Source organism: Struthio camelus, chromosome 9, assembly GCF_040807025.1.
Source record: "Struthio camelus isolate bStrCam1 chromosome 9, bStrCam1.hap1, whole genome shotgun sequence".
NCBI lineage: Eukaryota > Metazoa > Chordata > Aves > Struthioniformes > Struthionidae > Struthio > Struthio camelus.
The window spans coordinates 31,994,388-32,015,458 of NC_090950.1; the positions used below are offsets into that span (position 1 = coordinate 31,994,388).

General features: G+C 40.7%; 1 protein-coding gene across 12 annotated transcripts in view; it reads left to right on the top strand.

Moving 5' to 3' along the window:
• The first annotated feature begins 323 nt into the window (after positions 1-323).
• The window catches only part of VEPH1 (ventricular zone expressed PH domain containing 1), a 103,669-nt gene continuing 82,921 nt past the window's right edge, over positions 324-21,071 (top strand). For 4 of the 12 annotated variants that reach the window (XM_068954110.1, XM_009668494.2, XM_068954114.1 and 1 more), the window contains exons 1-5: positions 3,340-3,449; positions 6,188-6,258; positions 12,706-12,998; positions 15,563-15,778; positions 19,876-20,050. In XM_068954110.1, the coding sequence (XP_068810211.1) occupies positions 12,861-12,998; positions 15,563-15,778; positions 19,876-20,050 (529 nt within the window). In that variant the 5' untranslated portion in view covers positions 3,340-3,449; positions 6,188-6,258; positions 12,706-12,860. Of the gene's footprint in view, positions 590-3,339; positions 3,450-3,497; positions 3,633-6,187; positions 6,259-9,969; positions 10,111-12,705; positions 12,999-15,562; positions 15,779-19,875; positions 20,051-21,071 lie in introns of those variants that run through there. The other 8 variants (XM_068954115.1, XM_068954116.1, XM_068954113.1 and 5 more) reach the window with 6 other exon arrangements.

A 21,071-nucleotide genomic window follows, 5' to 3' on the forward strand; every position in this document is an offset into this window, starting at 1 on the left:
TGAAAAAAATAAAAAAAATAAAATTAGATATCCCCTGTTATGGTAGAGGAAATGTTGAATCTGGTTCTACAGTTCTTAGACAAAATTCCTGATATCTGTATGCAAGGCGTAGCTGTGATTTAGTGAACTGTGTGGTATGTGATCCATGAAGAACTTGCTCACGAGGGAGACGTTTTTATGGTCCACTAGGTATTTGTTTTATCACTTATTCCATCAGAATCGGAGGAATTTGGCCAGGTTTTTAAAATCTGAGTGGGTTAGGGGAACTTTCGTCAATGCCTTATCTGGCAAGATTTTGAAAGGTGCGTGTCCCGTGTATATATAGGGCAGTAAGAGGCTGCACTCTGAACTGTGCAGAATCTGGCCTCTGCCAGTGCCACCATCAGCAACTGACCATGGGGGCACTACAGCATTAGAACAGAATTTTGGGCAATTATTAGCAAATATGTCAATTATTTGTAGGTACTACTTGTAATTTCTGTAATGTTTACATACGCCTTCTCCGTTCTGGAGGGTTTATCATTCATCTTGGTTTTCCCCGGCTCTCTCTTGGAATACAAGAGACTTTTATGATCTGGACAGATTGCAGGTACATAAACATGTTCTTTCCATTATTTGTATGTGTTACAGCGGTGGGAGCGGGGATGGGGATTTTTATAAGTAGCCTAAATTAAAGTGACTTCAGCCTGACTATGAAATTAATAGAGCTATCAAAAAATCCACTGTCATTATACAACAATTGTTAATTATTTACAAGCAAACTTCTGCAAGAACAGCATTGTAGCTGTCAGCATTGTCATTATTAAAATTAAAATGCTTTGAGTAGAAGATAATATGACTCATTTAGGCTAAATGCAGTGAATACTGAAGATTCTGTTTCTCCTCGCCAATTAGTCGGAGAGAGAACAATAGCATCTCTCTCTCCTACCACGATGTTTATTCAAAGACTAACAAGTTAGATACTAACGAATATCTAACAAAATAAATATTTTCAGGGCTTTGTTTAAGAAGGACACAAATTCATTGTAGGTATTGCAATAAAAGTTAAAGCCAAGGGTTTTTTTTCTAGGATGGGGGGGAAAACTATTTACAGTGACTACATTTTCAGATAAAGAAATAGGAGTCCAAAAAGATTTTCACATATGATATGATGCTGTTTGACATGTGCTTTATATGCTTTAGAGTCATGAGTTGCTCAAGTACTCTTTGCTATCTCTGATTTCATTTGTGTTTCCAAACATATCCAGGTCGAAGGGTAACTTCTTCTGATCTTCCTGTAGTTGATCATAATTTTTTTTAAAAAACAGCAAGTGGGGTGTCGAAGAACTTTCAAGAAGACTACGCGGGGTGGCTTGTGTCCCTCTTCCTGCGGTTGTGTATTCTTTTGCATGCAATTTGCACTAGCTAATGTTTCGTTGTTTTAGTGACACTAATGGTGTATGTCAGTGAATCCATCCATGAAAAATTAGAAGCAAAAGAAATGAGGTATGAATATATCAAGGTTGTAAAGGGTGATGCTAGCCTGGCAAGTTTGTACAGATCAGAAGGGACTGAAGCGTCTAGCTAGAGAAGTGCCATGTCATGCTGTCTTTCCTCACAGTAATGCCATCGGTGGTCTCTTCAAAACCTGTTTGGGTTTCTCCCACCTGATCCTTACTTTGCTGCTGTGTGTTCTCCAGCCTACTGTCTTTGCTGGTTTTCTTTTGGGCTGATCAAATGATTCTGGGAGCAGAGCACGCTTGCTTCGGAGTAAGGGAACCGCGGTCCACCTCATGGCATTAAGAGAATGAGTTGTCTGAGAAGACCCCTTACCCTTTTCAGCATAGTTATCAGAAGATGGCTTCGCTGTAGATCTTCTGAGGACTGTGCTTATCTGTGCCTGTAGTGGTGCTTGAATAAGTACAAAAATAGTTTGTTTTTCTAAGTTTTCTTCCATATGGAAAAATTAAGATTGTCAAACACCGCGGGGGGGAATGTTGCTTGGGTGCTATTAGAAATCAAAAGTAGGCTTGCAGTGAGTGAAGGAATCAATCTGTTAACTCATACTGTACGATGAGTTATTTACTCAACTCATTTGCAGAAATAAAATCCAAAATCCTCAGTTACGCTCTCCTGGACTAATGGTTAGGCCACGCTTCCTCTTGAAACTTTAAGTGTCTTGTTTAGAAAACAATTTGTGGATTGAGAATTTTTATATTCTGCTAATGACTTTCAAGTTTTGAATATTCGCGTAGAGGTGGGAGAGAAGCAAGCTGTGTTTCATAAACATCCTAACTTGGAAGGAAAATACGGAGAACACATAATCACGTTTTATTTAACAAAATTTTCTTTAGCATCATTAAAAGCAAGTGTTCATCCACCATTCATTTTGTGTTTGGTTATAGAGGCTGTGGTGGAATGAACAGGAACAAGAGAGCTATTCCAAGTATTTACTATTAAAAGGGAGGGTGGATAGGACTGAATGTGGATTCTATGGAGCAGATTTTTAAAATGTATAATTTGTAATCCTCCCTTTACTGCAAAGGGACCAAAGCTCTAACAAGAATGGTACAAACATGCCTCCTCATTATCTCTGGGCAAAGAGTCTTTCTGTCTTTCCAGTAGCTGGCTAAGAGTGCTTGACCTTCCAATCTGACGTTCTGAGAGTTGGTTCGTTTGATATTACTTTGCCTGTTATTAGAAAAATGTCAGTGCTGGGACACTGCCAGCACGGGTTGGCTCCTATGCTTTCACGCATGTGGTGAACATAGCCCAGTATCAGTTCTAAAGGGAACATCATGCAGGTCCGCATGTAGAGTAGGCTTCAGTTAGGGTCAATTCGTTGGGAATCTGGAATTCCTTTATTAAAGAAAAGGAGAAAAATTCACAGATGTGCTTAAAGTGGAAGGAAAGTGTGTTCTGCTTGTGTGCAGAATGCTGCAAGAATTATTTAGAAATTACTTTTCTGTTACAGTTGCCAAGCTTTGGACGTAGTCTACTGGGTGTATCAGGTCCTGAGCATTGGTTTCACTTGGGCAATTGCACTTTTTGAAGCCTGTCTAAAGTTCTGTGATTTGGTGAGATGTGACCAGTATCGGTTGAAAGGATTTATTTCTTCTAAAGTGTCCTGTTCTTTCCTAACTGTTCTTTTGGCTAATCTTCCCCCAAAGACGCGGAAAGGGTCCAAACTTCTGCCTGATTTCTGAGAAGAGGCCCCGTCAGTTATATTAACTGCTACGATTTCCTTGTTACTCTTAAGCAAGTTATTAATTAACTGAATGTAACCACTGGCTGTTGATAAATCCTTTTAGCTAATTCAAATTCCATATCGAGCTCAGAGTATTTTCGCTCAAGCTGCTGCTGAAGTTGAGCTTTCTGAAGGATTGGTTCTGATCTGGTTTTGAGCGTTAGAGTTGGGGGAAAACGGAGAGAAGATATTTGTTTGCTTGATTCCACATGACAACTCCAGGGTAACTGAATAGACTGTACGGTTGGTTTGATAAGGCTATGCAGTGAGCCAGCAGCCTCACATACCAGAGACGGGGGGCTGGAAGGGGGACTGACAACTGTAATGGATTTTTATCAGAATTTCTCTAAAGACCGACAGTTTGCCTTCACTTACTAATGTTTTTCAGAGGTTTCCCTTCTGAGAGGTATGAATTACTAACTTTAACATGCATTCGTGTAGCGTTTTCAATCATGAATAAATTACTGCATCGAAAGAAGTTTAGTACATCCAAATATTGAATAATGGAAGAAGTTTTTGAGAGTGTGGGAAATGTAGTAGTGTAACTTTTACGGTTTTCTATGTGTATGCAGGTACTATGATTATTACATGTATAAATGTATTACAATAATGTTTGTGAAAAACATGTTGCAAATTAGCTTGAAGTGCTGTAGAGAGAAAAAGCAGTGGCTATGTATCTTGATGTACTACAGCATATGTGTTAATCCTGCCGTGTTCTTAATTCATCTTGGGGCTCACCAGCGTTTTGTTTTCCTCCCCATCCTCAAAAAGCACTTTGTGCCCAGTGATGTAGGATTATTGCCTTACATCTGAAGAAAACGCAGACTAGAGAAGGCATTGGCCCTATTAAAACATGCACTGAAAACAAGCTGGAGCAGATTGCCAGGCACACGGAAGGGACCTTAGGACACTCGGCGATTGTTCAGTGATTGATATCGTAGGAGACTTTGAGGGACAGTGATTTTGTATTTATTCTTCTAGTTGAATTTTTGCTTTGAGCGGAATTCTTAGAGCCCTCTTCCTGTAATCTCCCTCTGAATGCTCTGCTCTGTTTATGCTCTCTTTTTTGATAGAAATATTTTTATACGTTTTGTAAAATTTGGTAACAAGTCCTTTTCCTGTAACAGCACTGGGTAGTGTTGAAAATTCATCACAAAGGTGAAATCTCATCGAAGAAACACTTAAAAATACAAGCTTTTGGCAGCATCACCATGACAATGAGTGTATTGGTATTTGTTCTGTGATACTGCTAATATACTGTAAGTTGTATGTTGTTTATTTTAAGCACAGTATTTTGTGCTTACCAAGCTATTTAGAAATGGAATTCTTACAGATCTGTCTTACTGATATTTAAAAAATGATAAGTTTTATGAAGTGTCACATACAGCATCAGTGTATTTTGAAGCACAGCAGTCAAATTTAAACCTTTATGATATTTTTAATATACTGAGAATTGCAGAAAACTGTCTCCACAGTGTATAGGTTATAAAGTAGACACTCTTTTAAATATACCCTTTTTTTTTTTTTTTTTGCATCAAGATATAAACTGTTTGCAAAAGCAACACTTGGGAAGTTTATAGGTACCCCCTTCACTTCTGTGTGGCTTGTTCTGCGTGAATTGCGCCTCCAGAACCACCTCGGGGGTCCGTGGAATCTGATTTACTTAAAGCAGCATCTGACTTCTAAAACCTAAGAATTAAACCAGTTTATCACAGGAGAGAATGTTTGCCCGCATGCCAGTTTACATTTCTAGGAAGAATACTGAACTTATTTCAAAACAGGAAAAGTAGCAGAGCCTTGCAATTCTAGTAAAGCGATGTATCTTAAAAGAGGCTGTGTAATTCCTCTGGACGTTTTACAGTTGCTTGCAGTAAGAGTACTGTTTCCTTTTACATGAGAATTGGATGTTGAGAGCAAGTCAGTTCACAGCTGCCATGAGTGCAGCAAGGTGTTTCATTAGCAAAAAAATTTTTTAACCGTACCCTAATTAGTAGACTTGGAAATTCATTGTTTCATCATCGGATCTAGCCTAGCATCCACGGGATTTTTAGATGACATGAAGTGTGGAAACCTGTCATGACAGAAAAAAACCAGAGAGGCATGCTGGAAACAATGGTTGTCTTGTGGGAAGAGTTTAAATATATGCAGCTGATCCCATGGGAACTGCTGTAGTCTATTCACCCTGTGTGAAAATGATGCTCTTTCAAAATAATCTTTAATCCTTTTCTTTCACTGAAAAATGTGAGAACTTTATTTGAAAGTTTCAAAAGAATGCTCTATTTTAATAAATACTCTTCAAACGTAAAAGTAAAATTATTAATGTAACATGGAGGAGAAGTTGTCCAAAATATCTTGTGATGTTTTGTTGTGATAATCATAAATCATGTATGAGAATGTCCTTGGAAAATGTTCAAACCAAAACTAAACAAGAAATGTATCCAGGCTTGCTTTTTCCTGGATGGCTGCACGTAGGGAAGGATGTATCCAGCAGTCTCGGAGATATTATGAACTTAGATAACTGAGGTGTATGCTTTTCCACAAAACAATTTTTTTTTCCTGGGATAGAGGAGAAGCCTTTCAAGAGAAGGGAATCCTGTCTTATACACAACAGAAAAGTTTGCTTTGAAGACCGTTCTAGTCTTCCTCCTATTTGTAGGCAAGTAAAATAAAACTAAACATGCAGTTGTTGAAAACATTCACCCTCCACCCCCAGACAAAATGTAAATCTAACCCTCTCTTTGTTCAATCCATGCACATGTGAATAACTTCGCAAACTCCCACAGGGTTTAATAGGGCTGCTGTCCTATCTGTTTTTTATAGGGCCATGTCCTAAAAATTAAATCCTGCTTGGTGAAATGCACAGTCTTATTCCTGGCTGTATCATGCAGCCTGTATTTTTATAGTCTGCATACAGAGTGCTGAAAGGCAAAGAGTTACTGATACTGTTTTGCTTTCCCGTAGCTGCTTTCATCCAAGGCATCCAAAGCACTTCATACAATCCAGTGCATTAAGCATGGCAACATGACTGTGAGGTAAGGAAATTGATTTTTTTTTTCCTTTTTATAGAGAGAATAATCAAAACACTGAGGCTGTGATTTGGCCAAGATCACCACGGTAAAGCAGGGCCTCCAGCCTCCCAGTCCTTTAACGCAAGTCGCCTAATTTTAGCGGCATTCTTCTCTGTGACCATCTTCCTGTCCTGTGTAATTTACTTTAAATTACTGTTTAGAAACGGGTCTTGCATAGTTCTGAGCTTATATCTTTTAGGTTGTTGGGGGTTTTTTGTTTTGTTTGGGGAACGTGAAGGTCATCTTTTGTTTATCAAAGAATTATTGGCTCATGTGGTGACTTGGTCCCTAAGTAAAGAGCAACTGGAAACGCTCCAGTCCTGAGCTAGGCTGCAGCATGTGAAGAGAACCATGTGCTGCGCCGCGGCCAGCTCTGTGCGGTACCGAGGAGAACGGGCTTTGCGAAGTGCTGAACGGATCCCGCCACGCAACCAGTCGCCCCTTGGGAACACTGGCTTGCCACTGGTTTTGGAGTATAGTATGTCATCGGTGTGGCCCAAGCGAGGTGGTGATTTGTACTCGCCAGCCCGTTGTCTCTTGATGTAGACTGGCTTTGAGAGCCTGCAGGGAGTGCTGCTAACGGCTCTGGATTGGTGGATTTTAGCAAGGGGATGAATTAGCTCAGAACTTGGTGCTGTGCGTTTAACCTCCTCCAGAAGTGAGGCCATAAAGTGGCATGCCGCATTACGTACAAGTTCCCTTACAAGTTTAGTTCAACAGTGTAATAGTATTTAGGTGTCTCTTGCTTTGTGATTGAGTGATTGAGGAGATGCTGTAAGATTCACTTAACGCTAACTGCGGATGGTCTATGCTGCTTGAAATTTCTTAGGTATGTTGTGAGGTTTTTCTCATGTTTATATTACTTGGAGAAAAACTTAAGTTAACAATATCGAGACACAGGTCTTCAGAGTTTCCCCTTTTGTTTCCAGTGGGATAGCACCATCTGGGTAGAATCTAGTAACCGTACTTCCATTATGAATCCTTTGAAAATTAAGGAGTTGATACTAATTTCTTGCAGAATTTGCCTCACTAGAAATCTAACTTTTTGGTCTGCCTCTTGTCTTTTTGATTTCAAAGCTTCTTTTTTTTTTGTTTATTTGTTTGTACTTCTAATGTCTATCAGCAGAATCTGAATTCCTGATAAAACTGTAGGACTCAGGCTCTCAACTCAGAGTTCAACTGGCTCTTGGATGCCCTTAGGTCCAACTGCCCTTTTACATGGAATTTCTATTGTTTCTCCTCCATTACTGGAGGAATTATTTTGCAAACAGGCCGATTCAACTGCTTCAAGCTCTGAAACCTGTCAGGCTAGCTTTTATTCTGATTGCTTCTGATAAGGAGCTTTGGTAAGAATGCTGTGCCTCCAGCAAGTCAGAGACTCCCCTCAGAGGGGAACAGCTTCAAGGTCCCAGGGAACGTGTGACTCTCAGTTTTCCATGAAAAGGGGAACTAGGTGCTGAAAACCAGAATCGGAACTTTGAGTGAGATGTGGGACTGCACCACGAACCAGTGGAAATGGCCTGGGTTATATGCTGGGTCTGCATGATGATGATTTGTGAAAAGAGCTGAAGCCACCGCTTTGTTTTGACCGTATGTTCATGTGGGTCCCTACTGCTAAATCCCACAAGCAATGCAACGATGCGGATGGAGCCAGACAGGAGTTAAACTTCTGCTGAGAACTTTTGTCTCTTTTTGTTGATTGTGTACACGGGATCCAAATATAAGACTGATCGGTGTTGATCTGGCAGATATAGTAATCTCTATCCTAGCTGAACAAGAAGATACTGATAGATGATACGAAATCAAGCTGATGAGGTGCTTCAGGAAACACCTCTGAAGTGATTTTTATCATCCAACCCGACTCTATTGGGGGAGGAGGAGGAGAGAAGAGTTAAGAGAGATATTTTACAAGATATGCGTTATGCTTTTCCTTCTCCTTAGTACCAGCTACCTATTAGTAGGAAACAGAATGAGCTTGTAGTGAGCAAGGAGGATACTTAAAGGACAGTTTCTTCCTTAGGAAGGCTATACAAGATAAATCTTTTCAGCACTGTTACGTAATGTAAGTATTAAGAAGATTTGCTATAATTCCATTTCAAAGAGCTTATGGTAAGTAAATGTTTTTCAGTATTGTCCTTAATGTTGTCTATAAAAAAAAAAAAAAAAAATTACATTAAAACAAACTGTTCATAAGAGAGAGGCGGGGAGGCCTTTCTGAGAAACTCTCCTTATGCAGGAGCACATTGAGTAGACTCTCTCTCCCGACAGCTCACGAAGAGGCTGCCGTGTTTCAGCGCGGCTGATCAAAGGGAGGCTTTGCTCCTGAAGCATCCCCGTAAATTATACGTGTGGATTTTGTAATGAAAGTTATGAAAGGGATTGTTAAAAGCCAAAATACATTACAGACCCTCTTTTGTAGTTGTGTAGAGTGCTGCAGAACGATCACGTTTATTCTTTTGGAGAGAACATGTCTTCTACGCTGAGTTCGTTCACTTGTTCTTTTTCTTTCAAACGGTGTGAGCTTACCGAGGGTTTTTTTTTTTTTTTTTTTTACATCCTTCCCGGGGAAGGATAGCTTTCCACTAACACAGAGAGTTCTGTTTTCTCTATTAAAAACAACTGCGCTCAAGTGGAGTAGGCTTTGTATTTTGTCCGAGGAAACAGAGCATTTCATTCAAAGATAAGGCCTCTGCATTTAAGTTCTTTCTAGTCACCTGACGGAGCCGTTGGTAACTTTTAGGCTGCCTTAGTCTGCATTCCTGGCATTCCTTACTCCTGGCACTGCAATTAACAGCTTCAGGTTCACTGCTTGGAGTAGATTCCATAACTTTCCACTTGTTATGCCCTTGGATGTTGCCCGTGGTAGCACAAGAGCAAAGCAAATAGTCTCTTTCAAAGAAAACAGACTTTTCATCTGTAAACGTCATTAAGGATGTCGTTGTGGAGTCGTGAACAGGTAAAAAAAAAAAAAAAAAAAAAATCAGTTTGTGTCTGTGGCTTTTCAAAGTGTTGTTTTCAAATCTGGGAGCTGCTGAATGAGTACAGTGGGCCCAATGCCCTCTGTGCTTGCACCATCACCTTCAGTTCAGTGCCTGGTGATTTATATCATAATGATGATCAGCAGAATCTAGCCTGTTCGGCTTTGGGTTTTGGAATTTTATCGGCTCTTATCTGCTTTTGTCTTGCTGTAAATCAAGCAATAATGTGCTGTAACGATACTAATAGATTTAGGGGAATTAAAAAAAAAAAAAAGTAAAAGTAAGCTTATGGCAGATCAAATGCAGTGTGCTGAATATTGTATTAAAATGGAGATTGCTTCAGTGAAAGATTCCCAGAAAGCCCTCAGCGCTTTGCATCAGTTCTGCCCTTTGTTTGACTTTGACATTTTTTTTTCCTGAAAAATAGCATAAAATTAGGTTAATGGGCATTAAAATTACCCTGTATCTCAAATAACAAGTATAGCTGATCTGGTATGCTACAACATAGTACTTTGTAAACTCCAGAGATGAATGCAGATGAGCTGAGTTTGGCCATGAATCCACGTGAGTCACCTGGAAGGCTTGCTTACTAGATCTTTTGCTCTCCTATGAAATTCAGCACGTATTCTTTGTGATATGAACGAGTAAAGTTGAAAGAGGGCAAGATCGTCTTTGTGACAGAACGTTTGTATTTTAGGTAATGTTTGGATACATGTGAATTAGATACGTATATATGAAGAACTTCCTAACAACCCCTGATGTGCTCCAGTTGGACAGACTGAAGCAGGCGTGAGGTGTTTGTACCTGGTTGAATTTGGTTTAATGTGGCTCTGCACAGGTATAGCAGTTTCACTTATTGCAGACCTATGTGAAAAATCTGATGTTTGATACCTTAATTTGACTGTTACACCTACGCAGCCCCTTCATTATTCTGTTTAGATTATAAATAGCTTATTCATCATAAGACTCTTCACTCTCCTAAATTTTACTTCAGCTATTACCTGTCAAATCTCAAACATTTTTCTTCTTTTTCTTATATAAAGCTACAGGGAAATTCTACTCACTGGAAATATGGAGCTGTCATTTAAGCAATGTATGCAAACGAAGGCAAACTGATCCAGTTTTAGCAACTGCTTTTCTAGTGCAAAACATCTGAAACTAACTCCAACTCTTGAATAAACCTATCTTATATAATGTGTATGTGTGTGTATATATATACACACACATTATGTATGTATATCCTTTGTATTTAGGTAAACTTACTTTAACTCAGAAGGGAATTTTGACTAACAAAACAGCAAATAACCTTCTTCACAGTTCTCTGAATGTTGCTACTTATCTCCTCACGCTTCGTTATAAAGAAAATAGTCATGAAATGGAAGACGCTTGTTGGTGTGGCTTATTATAAATAACTTGAAGGAGTGAGGCTGATCGTTTGTGTACTAAAAAAGGGCCACCGCTAATGCAATTACAGCAAAGGGAACTTAAGGTGATAAGTCAGGCAAAGCTTGCTCAGCGTGAGATCCGTTAAGCTGTACAGTGGCTTCCTGGGAAGAGAGAGGCATTCCAACCTGATGGCACCTACTCTGAATTTTAAAAGTAGACTGCACATAACGCTAGGAAGTGTGCTGTTGCACACACAGGTGGTGAGAGTAGAGGAAGTCTGAGGAAAAAAAGTTATGTTTTGCTTTCCCCCAAAAAAGATTTCGGAAAGTTCTAAGTGATCGTGTAACCTATCTTTTAATGCATGTCTTGGTATGCTCTGAGCCGTGTGCTGTGTATTTTGTTTCCCCTTCTGACTGATGCAAGCTGAGTGTGCTTCTGCTTGGTGTGGCTATTACGAGTGCTTGCGAATGTACTTTATTCCTTATATGGTTTATTCCTTTCTCTGTACAGCTTCAGCCAGGAGGCAATTTCCACCACTGCCTTTCCCTCTCCAGCTCTATCTGAAGCACTAGCAGCCTGGGGAGCGCCCTGCACGTAGGCTTTTACCTCCTCTGTGAGCTGGGAGAGCAAACATTGGCCCCATTTCTGAATTGCTCTCTAGCCTGTCATCAACACCGTACGCTCAGGTGTTCTGCAGCAACTCTTCTGTTGTGCGCTGTAGGTCATTCATTCCACTCGATGTGGACATCCAGTGGCTTTGCTTCTTACAGTTTCAGCCCTTTTCTTCAGGCCTTCCTTGTCCGAGGACTTGGAGTCCGGCTCGCCGCATGCCAACTTTCTCAGGCCGTGGGAGCTCTGCTGCTGTTTCTCTTGTTCCCGGATCTCTGAGGAGATCACAAGTTTTTCTTAATCCTCATTTTAAGACTCCCTCTCTTTCCTCTACTTAGAGTATGTCCACAGCTTCCTCTTTGCTTACTGGGTTTCTCTGTCATCGTGAGTAGGGCGGGTGGGAAAGCGTGGGAAGTGCAGGAGTACAGTCCCCTTTCCCCTTTCCCACACATGGGGCGTCACCCAGACTTGGAAGACGCCTGGTGAGACATCCGTTTGACCTAAAAAAGGCTCTTACCTATCTCGGCAGTCTCCTAGGAAGGGGCCCACATTCCACAGGATGGTGGTGGTGGGGAGGACCTTGGGCTGGCTGTCCTCTCCCTTCGTGTGCAGGGCTCCCTGAGGCAGCATGACTGAAGTTAGGGATAACGGCCCTCACCTAGAAAGTGGAATGAGCAGAGGAGCCCCACCAGCATGAGGAAAGCCTTGGTAATCCCAGAATACCAAACTGCTTTTCTGTGAAATGTGGAAAAAATAAATCTCTCCTATAATTAAGGCAAATATCTCCTCTGGGGTGCTCTTATCATCAGAGGATCAGGGCACAAGTGTGGTACTCTCTTCTTTTATATGTGTCAATGGTACTAAACCTAGGTCCCTGCTTCTGCTCTGCTGTTGTAAAATTCCCCAAGCAAAAAAGGAGTGCATAGTTTCAGCTCAAGAAAGTGTTAATGTTTTACCTGGGTTGGGAAAACTGCAGGTATCATTTTGGCAACAAAGCTGACTGGTTTTTTTCTAGACAAAAATTATCTTTAGAGTCTTACGAATAGCGTAGCTCTGGGGTCAAGACACGAGAGCCCAGAGAACAAACTAAGCGATTTCACCCACCTGCTCTAGGTCTACGCTATTATTGTCTGAAGAAAGAAGGTTTGTAATCCTTATCAGTTAGTCAAGTCAACGTCCTTCTCAGGACCACCTTCTCAATGATGTAGATTGAAATGATAGAAACCTATTTTTGGTTATTAAGTTACTTATTGTTTAGCTAATTTAAAGCTATTTAGTGTTTGAGTGCAAAAGCTACTTCAACATACAATTATGGTACGTGCTTAAGTACAGCTCTGTTTGGTGTGTATACCTCTTAAATGGACCATTTAAAAATTTTTGCTGAACTGGAGGGTGACAGTCAATACTTCTGCTAATAACTGCATTTCTTTCCTTTTAGGTCATGGCCAAGGAGGTCTTGAAATATGCCAAAGACTTATTCTTCCTACTGAACTGATCACTAGTCAGCAGGAATATTTTCATTCTGTCCTCAATTAACTCCTTCATACACATGGTAGATGCAGAGATCTGGCAGACTGGCAGACCACGTCAGCCATGCATCACTTGTTTGAACTGGTTTTGGCGCAAAAGGACCTTTCACGTGCAGGGGATCTTTTCTCCTTGGGCGATGCTGAAATCGAAGGAAGTCTCTCAGAAGCTCTCGAACAAATAAGAATAATTAGTTCGTCTGCGGTAAGCAAAACGCTGTTCTTAATCACTTCGCGTGAGTTTAAATGTATTGTATGAAGTATTAAGTACAGGGACATATACAACTTAAAGATTTAAAAACCTGAAGAATGCCAAACAAAATGCAAGATTTAATGTAAGATTTAAAAGTGTGGTCCCCAAATTCTGTTCCCACTGGCTAAATTCCATTTAAAGATATTTCAAGTTGCTCTTTATCATAAGCTTCAAAAGACTCTTTAATAAAAATTATTGACGATTAATAGGAGTTTAGCGGTGCAGGTGCACTTTGTGTGAAGTATGTATTCACTCTAAGTACTTCAGCAAAAAGTGTCCTGAATGATGATAGTTTTACTGACTTTTAGTGAACTCTAAGTACCGTCCTAGAAAAAAATGCCTTGTATGTTTTCTGCTCTTACTTCTGTCTTTTATCAAAGTCTGTGATGTTATTTGAAGTGGGTGGGTTATGCAAGCCCTGAATTGGCTCTTTTGTGGTGAACTTTAAAAGCGTGTGTGTGGCTTGCTTGGCTGTTAAAAACGTTTTTGTAAGTGTTTGAAGGAGGACATAGAAATAATAGTTTATATCCTCACTTGCACAGTCCAAGGCCAGAGGAGTCCAAGAGCTGCTCTCATCTGACTTCCTCCGTCACCTGCTTGCCCCTGGGTTTTGCCTTTAACTTCTGATTGATTACAGTATAACCTGTGAATAGTTCTTCCATCAACCAGTCCATTCCTTAATTATATTGCAGAGGAGACTTGAGCCTGCTGAGCCGTTTCAAAACTCTTCAGACCCACTTTTGATTGCAATATGTACCAGTTCTCCAAAGGGAACTGGAAGCTTTCATGAGCCGTAAGGCAGTCAACTAGCAACATGTATTTGTTCTGAGAACTGCATTTCTTCTGGCATGTTATAGCATGTGATTTTTAAAATCAGTTTTGGCAACATACAAACGTCTGACTTTGAGAGCTTTGATCCCTGTTTTGCTGGATGCCACAAGAACTCTAAATCATCCATTAGGAAGGTCAATGTGCAGATGCTATTCTTGTCTTTGGTAATTTCTTTGACAGCAATTACATTTGCACAATCTTTCAGAACATTAATCAAGTTACTTTGGCTGTTGTCTCCACTGTTTCAAATCTGCTTCCACTAACCTAATTGCAGATTATCAGATTTTGCAGAAATTCCTCCTAATGTGCTGCTTTGAGAGATGATTACCGAATTTTGGTAGCAAATTTTTTACAGACATACCAGTTTGCATTAAACAGCTAAACCATACTACAGCCTAAAGGAAAGCGAATTTTTAAGTTCCTGAAAGGTAATTGCCACTAGAGGGCATCAATGATCAATGAAACACTTTTTTTTTTTTAAACCAATGTAGAGCTGCTTGTTGCAATGTTAATATTCAGAATTTGCCAGCGCACATATTTTAACTCAAACGTGAGGAACTTCAGAGAAGCGTAGACAGGTGGCTTTCTGTGTCCGAACGGTGGCACCATGCCCGAACAGTCTGGACTATGAACGTCCCTTACTTGCTGCTGGGTGGTTACTCCTAACTCGTCCCAGCCAGCCACTGACCGGGAATGTTCACCTGTTTACCCACATATCATCTTAAAAAAGAACACATGTAAATGTTTGTTGACAAGTACGGGGTTTTCTGGCATACCAAGCAAAGCTCCTAGAGCGTCTGGCTCCTATAAAGCCAGCGAACTGCTTATGAGACAGGCCAAAACGTCGTGTCTTCTGAGTGTTATGTAGCGTCATGCCGCAGCTCCGACCTCAACAGAACCAACTCTCCAACCTCACTGCTGTAAGCTAACGCAGAATTTGGGCACAACCGTTTAAAATCTTCTGTGCAAAAATAATGACTTCTAATACTTCCGTCTGTCTCATCTTTGCTACTCTTTAGGGTAGAATACCCCAGGTTGGACCTGTCTCTCGTCTGTTCTGGGCCTGGTTCTCCACGGACGTCTGTTGCGTTAGCGCAACGTGATACCACTTCGTAGCCACGTGGCAGACGTGTAAATCATTATGGGGGACTGCAGGATTTTGTGATGATGCCTATTTAATTAGTTTGTATTCGTTGTTACACTAGCACAGCGAGGTTCGATCAGTGCTTACGGCAGGGACGCTGCGTGATGTGCAGTGTTTGGGACCCTGCCTTTGGCTATGTGGCTGTACCAATTTCAGTTTGACTTTTGGGACGGTTATGGGAGGAAAAGGCCTGTGCAAGTGGTTCGAATGTAAATGTCTTGACTGTCTGGAACCAGGAGGCCCTGCTTTAAGATAGAGGCCACTGAAAATCATGTGATAACAGTCTGTTTACAGGAAGAAAAGAAAAAAAAAAGATTGTTTCTTCTCTTTCTTTTTGGCTGAAATGTAAAGCTTGAAATGGTGAATTGTCTACCACATGATTAGCTTCTGTTTTTAATCATTCAAAACTTCTTTTTTTATTTTTTGGAAAGATGTATGTGAAGAAAATGGGCAGTTGCAGGAACTTAATGACTTTAAAAGACCTCATAAAGCTAATCTAAAGAACATAGACTCATTGGCAAGTGTCCTTTGTTTGAACTAGGACTACCAAACTAATGACAACGACCAGGCTGTGGTGGAAATCTGCATCACTCGCATCACCACCGCCATCAGGGAGACGGAGTCCATAGAAAAGCACGGGAAAGCGCTGGTGGCTCTCTGGGAGTCGTGCTTAGAGCACAATCTAAAACCTTCGGGAAGAGATGAGGACACACCGCATGCAAAAATTGCATCTGATATCATGAGCTGTATCTTGCAGGTAAGACGGAGCGCAAAGCAGTGCAGCCGAATGCATACCACAGCTCGTCAGCGTTATCCTTCTAAAAACCGCTGTGCTTTTTTTTTTTTGAGGGTGCACTTGAGTGGTTGCATTTGTTTAAAACCAAGGCTCTGACCCCAAATTTTAATGAATATTATTGCATGTATGCAGTATCCATTGTGATGAATCAAAAGTTTTTGGCAACTCTCTTATTAGAAACGTCTTGACTGTTTAGTGCCAGATTTCATTATGCTAATGTGCCATTAATCCTAAGTAATTTGCACTTCATGTAAGAATTCAGGTGGGAGGCAGAGAACTGTCATTTGCTGTGGTTACGGAAAGTTTTATTTGAAAGCGCTTAATACCAAGGCATAGGTTATTCTTTGGCGCTGTTCTGGAAAGCAGCAAAATATCAAAGATATTTTAATGATGTAATATTTAGGTCATCAGATATCCTGTCAGTAAAGGAGGGGGGAGGTCTCCCTTGAAATTTTGATTGCAAGTGCTGAGTCTAGATACAACACAGAAAACTGGCTTCTGAACTGAAATGCGATCTTGCCCATAAAACTCAGTCCTTCAGCCTCAGCCAGTTAAAGAAGATTCGTTAGTTTAAATACAGTTTTTAAATTGTCACAAATATTTAACTGAAGCAGATTTTTAAATGCATTTCTCATTGAGATTATAAAGTTCCTTGGATATTGTCAGGAGAGAAGTTCCTTTGCCGAAGAAATGTTAGTTTGTTGCAGGAATGGAAGGGAAAAAATGGTTTTAACTTTGAGGGCCTGATAGTCAGCATTCAGTTCCCTCTTTCAGAAACTCAGTCATCTTCCTTGCTTCACTCACTGATATGTACCTCTCATCCAAATCTTTTAGGGATTGCATTGCATTATGGGTTATGTCAAGAAAGGAGCTCCCTTAAATGAAATGAGAATGTTATAAATGTACATTAATTTTCTCTCAAATGTAACTTTATCAGCAGGGTCCCTTGCGTTTTTAAAAAAAAAAGAAAAAAAGAAAAAAGAAAAAAAGCATAAACGGAGGGTTTTTTTAAAATATAAAATGAGAGGAATAGTTGAAGTAATGAATATCTTACAGCTGGGTTGAATCTCACAGCATGTTTCTGTTGATATTAGCAGCAGGGAGGTCCCCTAGGTTTGCAAACTTCACAATATCATATTATTGAAATCTGTTTTTCATTGTCACCTTCACGTTTTCATAAGGGTGCTGTCATGCCCTGATATTTGTAATGGAGTCACTGAAACCTTACTCATCCTTCTGTCTGAACAAAAACCTTTTCTTAACTATTTTATCATCTTTATTATAGGAAAAAAATCCTATTCTTTGGAATTTTCTTAGAACTTTTAAATCCCAGTCAGAGGGCTGAAGCTTATCTGCCTGTCCTTTCTGTATGGATTTCTAGCACGTAACTTGGAGCCAAATTTTGCCTCCTACTCAGTAGTTCTTCTCAGCCAAAAGTAATGAGGCATTATGTTGATTTAAGCATGCTGCTGCATAAAGCTCTATTCATTTTAAGGCTTTCCTCATTAAAGAGACAGTCATTGGTCATATAACAGTTGCCGCATTGAGCTATCTTGACACCTAGGAACCGCTGCAGCACGTTCCTCCTTAGGGAGCTGCTGCTGCCGCCGCGCTCCGTTGCTTGGCAAGTCTCTTTTGCGCTGGAAAATCCTCATAGCTGGTTCAACTCGGCTTTTGTGCTTCTCAACCAGTGCAAAATGTAGCCTTAATTAGGGTCAGTCCTGCTCTCAGTGAAGCTAATGGGAAAGGCTGTTGCTATTGATGTAGGGAGAATTGGCCTAGCAGGCAATGTAGCAGGGTATGTGGAACAATAGGATTTTTTTGGTTTGGGTTTTTTTCCCCTCAGATCTAAAGTTATTTTTTCAGTGCTGCTCCAGAATGAGCATGTGTTAAGTCTGGGCTGCCTTTCTTTTCACTAGTTTGTTGCTTTCTGAAACATCTGGGTCCCAGTGGTTGACTGTGATTTCAGATGCTAATTAAATATAATCATACAGCAGGATTATTTTCAAAAACAATGATGCAATCCAGTTTCAAAGAGATGCTCAAAACTGAGTGAAGATGAGAGAAAAGCACTGATTAAGGAGGTTCCAAAAAGAACGCAGGTCCTCAGTAAACAAAAAATACACAACCGGCTGATTGCAAGGAGAACGGATGTATGGGCAATAGATGTGTACAGTGTGTGCACGCAACTTCATGCACAAATAACCGCAGAAAGCAGTTTCTTATGCTAATGTCAAAGCCTAAGTATACATGCAGATACCCCTGACATCACTGAAGTTTGGTGCCGTTTTGAAGACAGAATTTAGCTGCGTTCGGTGCCAAACACAGAAAGATTTCAGTTGACCCTGGTGTCCAATGAAATTGGCTGGAATTTAAGAAAGGAAATCTTAATTCCTAGAGGAAAATTGATGACCATATACTGAAGTGATTCCCCTATGAGCAAGTCCACCGGTACACCTAGTGAAGGTACCTCTCTTGACATGGATGGCTTTGATTTCAAAGTTAATTACATCTTTTTTTCCCCCTCTCTTCTGCTCTCCCAAAGAAGTGGGGGGTTTTTTGTTTTCATTTACTTCCCCAAAACTTCCTGAAGCTGCAAACTGGAAAGAGCTCTTTGCGTTTGCTAAACAGTGCTCTAGGGTTTTAGTTTTGACTTACGGCTTTGGGCTCTCATCACACGCTGCAGCCATTCTCCTGCCTTGGTGTGAGGTTTCTGAAGACAGACCAACAAACAAGAAGGGAAGGAAGGAAGATCATTGCTAGGCCGAGTACCAGGAAGGTCCTACGCTGGCAGAACTGAATGTTTCTGGGGCTTTTTCCGCTGTGATTACATGGGGCTCTGATGCTGCTTTGTGTGTGAATGCAGCCCAGAAGGGACGAGTCTTCAGTCAGCTTGGTGCACGCGAACTGGCTTCTGGGGAGGGAAGAGGCAGTTCCTGGGCAGGGGTGGAGGAGGAGGAGGAGGGGAGGAAGCCAGGCCTCCCTCTGAGCGGCAGCCAAGCGCCGGTGCGGCTGAGCCACGTTGTCTCGCTTGCCCCGCCGCGACGCTGAGCGACGAGGCAGCTGGCGATTTGGGTGGAAACCTGAGCAGCAGGGAGGAAGGAGGACCGTGATGAACAAGTGCCTGGAAACAGAGAATCTCTTTAAAGTGGTGGCAAAAGTTTGGAAAAGAAACAAATGAAAAAACCCCATTATTTATGAAAATGATTTTCATATATCGGTTGCCGTTTAGCGGTCCTAATGACCTTCCCTTACACAAACAGAGCACTAAACCCAAATCACAAGCAGATAATACTGTTTTATACCCGTGCTTTGTCCCAGGGGCTTAGGAAGAGGCTGTTTTGGGAAGGTAGAGGTTGCTTCTCGCTGTGGTCTCTGCGAGCTCAAAGATAGTCCCAAACTCGGAACAGGGTGGCCCGAGTAGTCACGCGAGTTGCCCTTCAGGTCAGGGAAGCCGTGACTCGCACCGGGGCAGATGTACTCGTGCTTGACGTTGCGCCCGCAGCGCTCCTTGTCCGCGCGAGCGTTTCAAGCGGTTCTCGTTGCTGGACCTCGGTGATGGGGAGGGTGGAGCGGAGCGGTGCGCCCGTTGGCGCAGCGAGCAGCCTTTACCGGTCCACAGCATGGCTGACTCTGCCGAAAAAAACCTTTCCTGTGCTTTGGGGCAAAAATTATCTACTCTGTGGGAACGATGGACGTAGCGTCTGCTGTCTTCTCTGGTAACACCAAACCCAAAATGTATTTTGTTAGAAACTTAACCTTTAAGTAGTGCACATAATATCATAATGTTTTCTACTCCTCTTGCAGAAGGCAAAAATAGGTATACTATTAGCATATCCTGTAGTTTTGCATACAGCATATGCTGTAGTTTTAAATTTCCTTGCTTGCTCTTTCTTTGAAGCCTGACCTCAGTGGTGTTACCAAAATACAACCTTTCTCAATCTGATTTTTTGCCTTTTTCCTCTTTGTTTTTTTTTCCAATTCTCATCAGCATAAGACTTTATTTCAATCATTTTTTTCAGCTGCTTATTTTTCAGTGTGCTTTCTTGTTCTCGCAGAACTACAATCGACCTCCTGTAATGGCCTTAGCTGTCCCAGTGGCAGTGAAATTTCTTCAGAGAGGAAATAAGGAACTGTGCAGAAACATGTCGAGTTATCTGTCCTTGGCTGCAATTGCCGAAGTGAATCTGCTGGCTGATCACACAGATGCCATTGTCAAAAGTGTCCTTCAAGGTATGAATGCACAGAGATTTTGCATTTGGTCCTGTTAGGGAGGCTGTAGTAGGCATATATACAAGCATACAAATAAACCTACTATACATTAAATATGATATGTATGTTTTGTGCACTCATAGGAAGAAATCTATAAAGACTTGATGAAACATTTCAGGCACAATCTAGTAATAGAACATACCAAGGAAGCGTCTTCGGGAATATGTGAATTCGGTAAACCCTGATGACGATGGGAGTTTCATTCTAGACTAGATGATCCGTAGAGCAGGAAATCTATCTGTATGTGTTAGTGCGTGGTACTAATGGACTTCAAATTATAAGCCGTTATAAGAGACACTAGTTACTGGGCTCTTACCCTTTCTATTCTTATCACTGGCAATACTCCAAAACTTAAATGGGGATGGAATGAAGCCCGTTCTGTAGAAAAATAGTCAGAGGTAAAATTTAAAAACTTTGTAGCTGTACTTTATTCTTGCCTATGTTATTAGCTTTAAGTGAAATTTGTTGCTAGATTCTGTAAATTTGCTCCTACGACTTTTAAAATAAAACCAAATATGCATACCTCTACCAAAAAGAGACTAACGTAGTTGAAGCAGTTAGGTTTGCAGTACTTGTTTGGGTGCTACTACAGCAGCAAAGTTACAGCTTGTTGTTTTTTTTTTTTTTTTTGAATAGAGGTAATGGCAATAAGTGGTAATAGCTGCCTAATTATTTCAAGAACATCATTCTGAAGAAAGTAAGCCTTCAAATCAAATGTGTGCATTCTGTACTTCTTAACTACACTCAAATTTTTTTTTATTTTATGGAGGGATTGCTAAGTTTGAAAGTATTTTGTTCCGTAAGACATTATGGTAAGAGTTTATTTCTGTCTACTTTGTTTAAGGACAACTGTGTGATTAAGTATGTATGAGCTATGTGATAACACTGATTGAGTAGAATCCAAGTGAAGAATTTTGCTAACAACTTGCAAAGCCAGACAGATAATTCTTTTAAGACTTGTGATGTTAGTATTTAGTTTTTA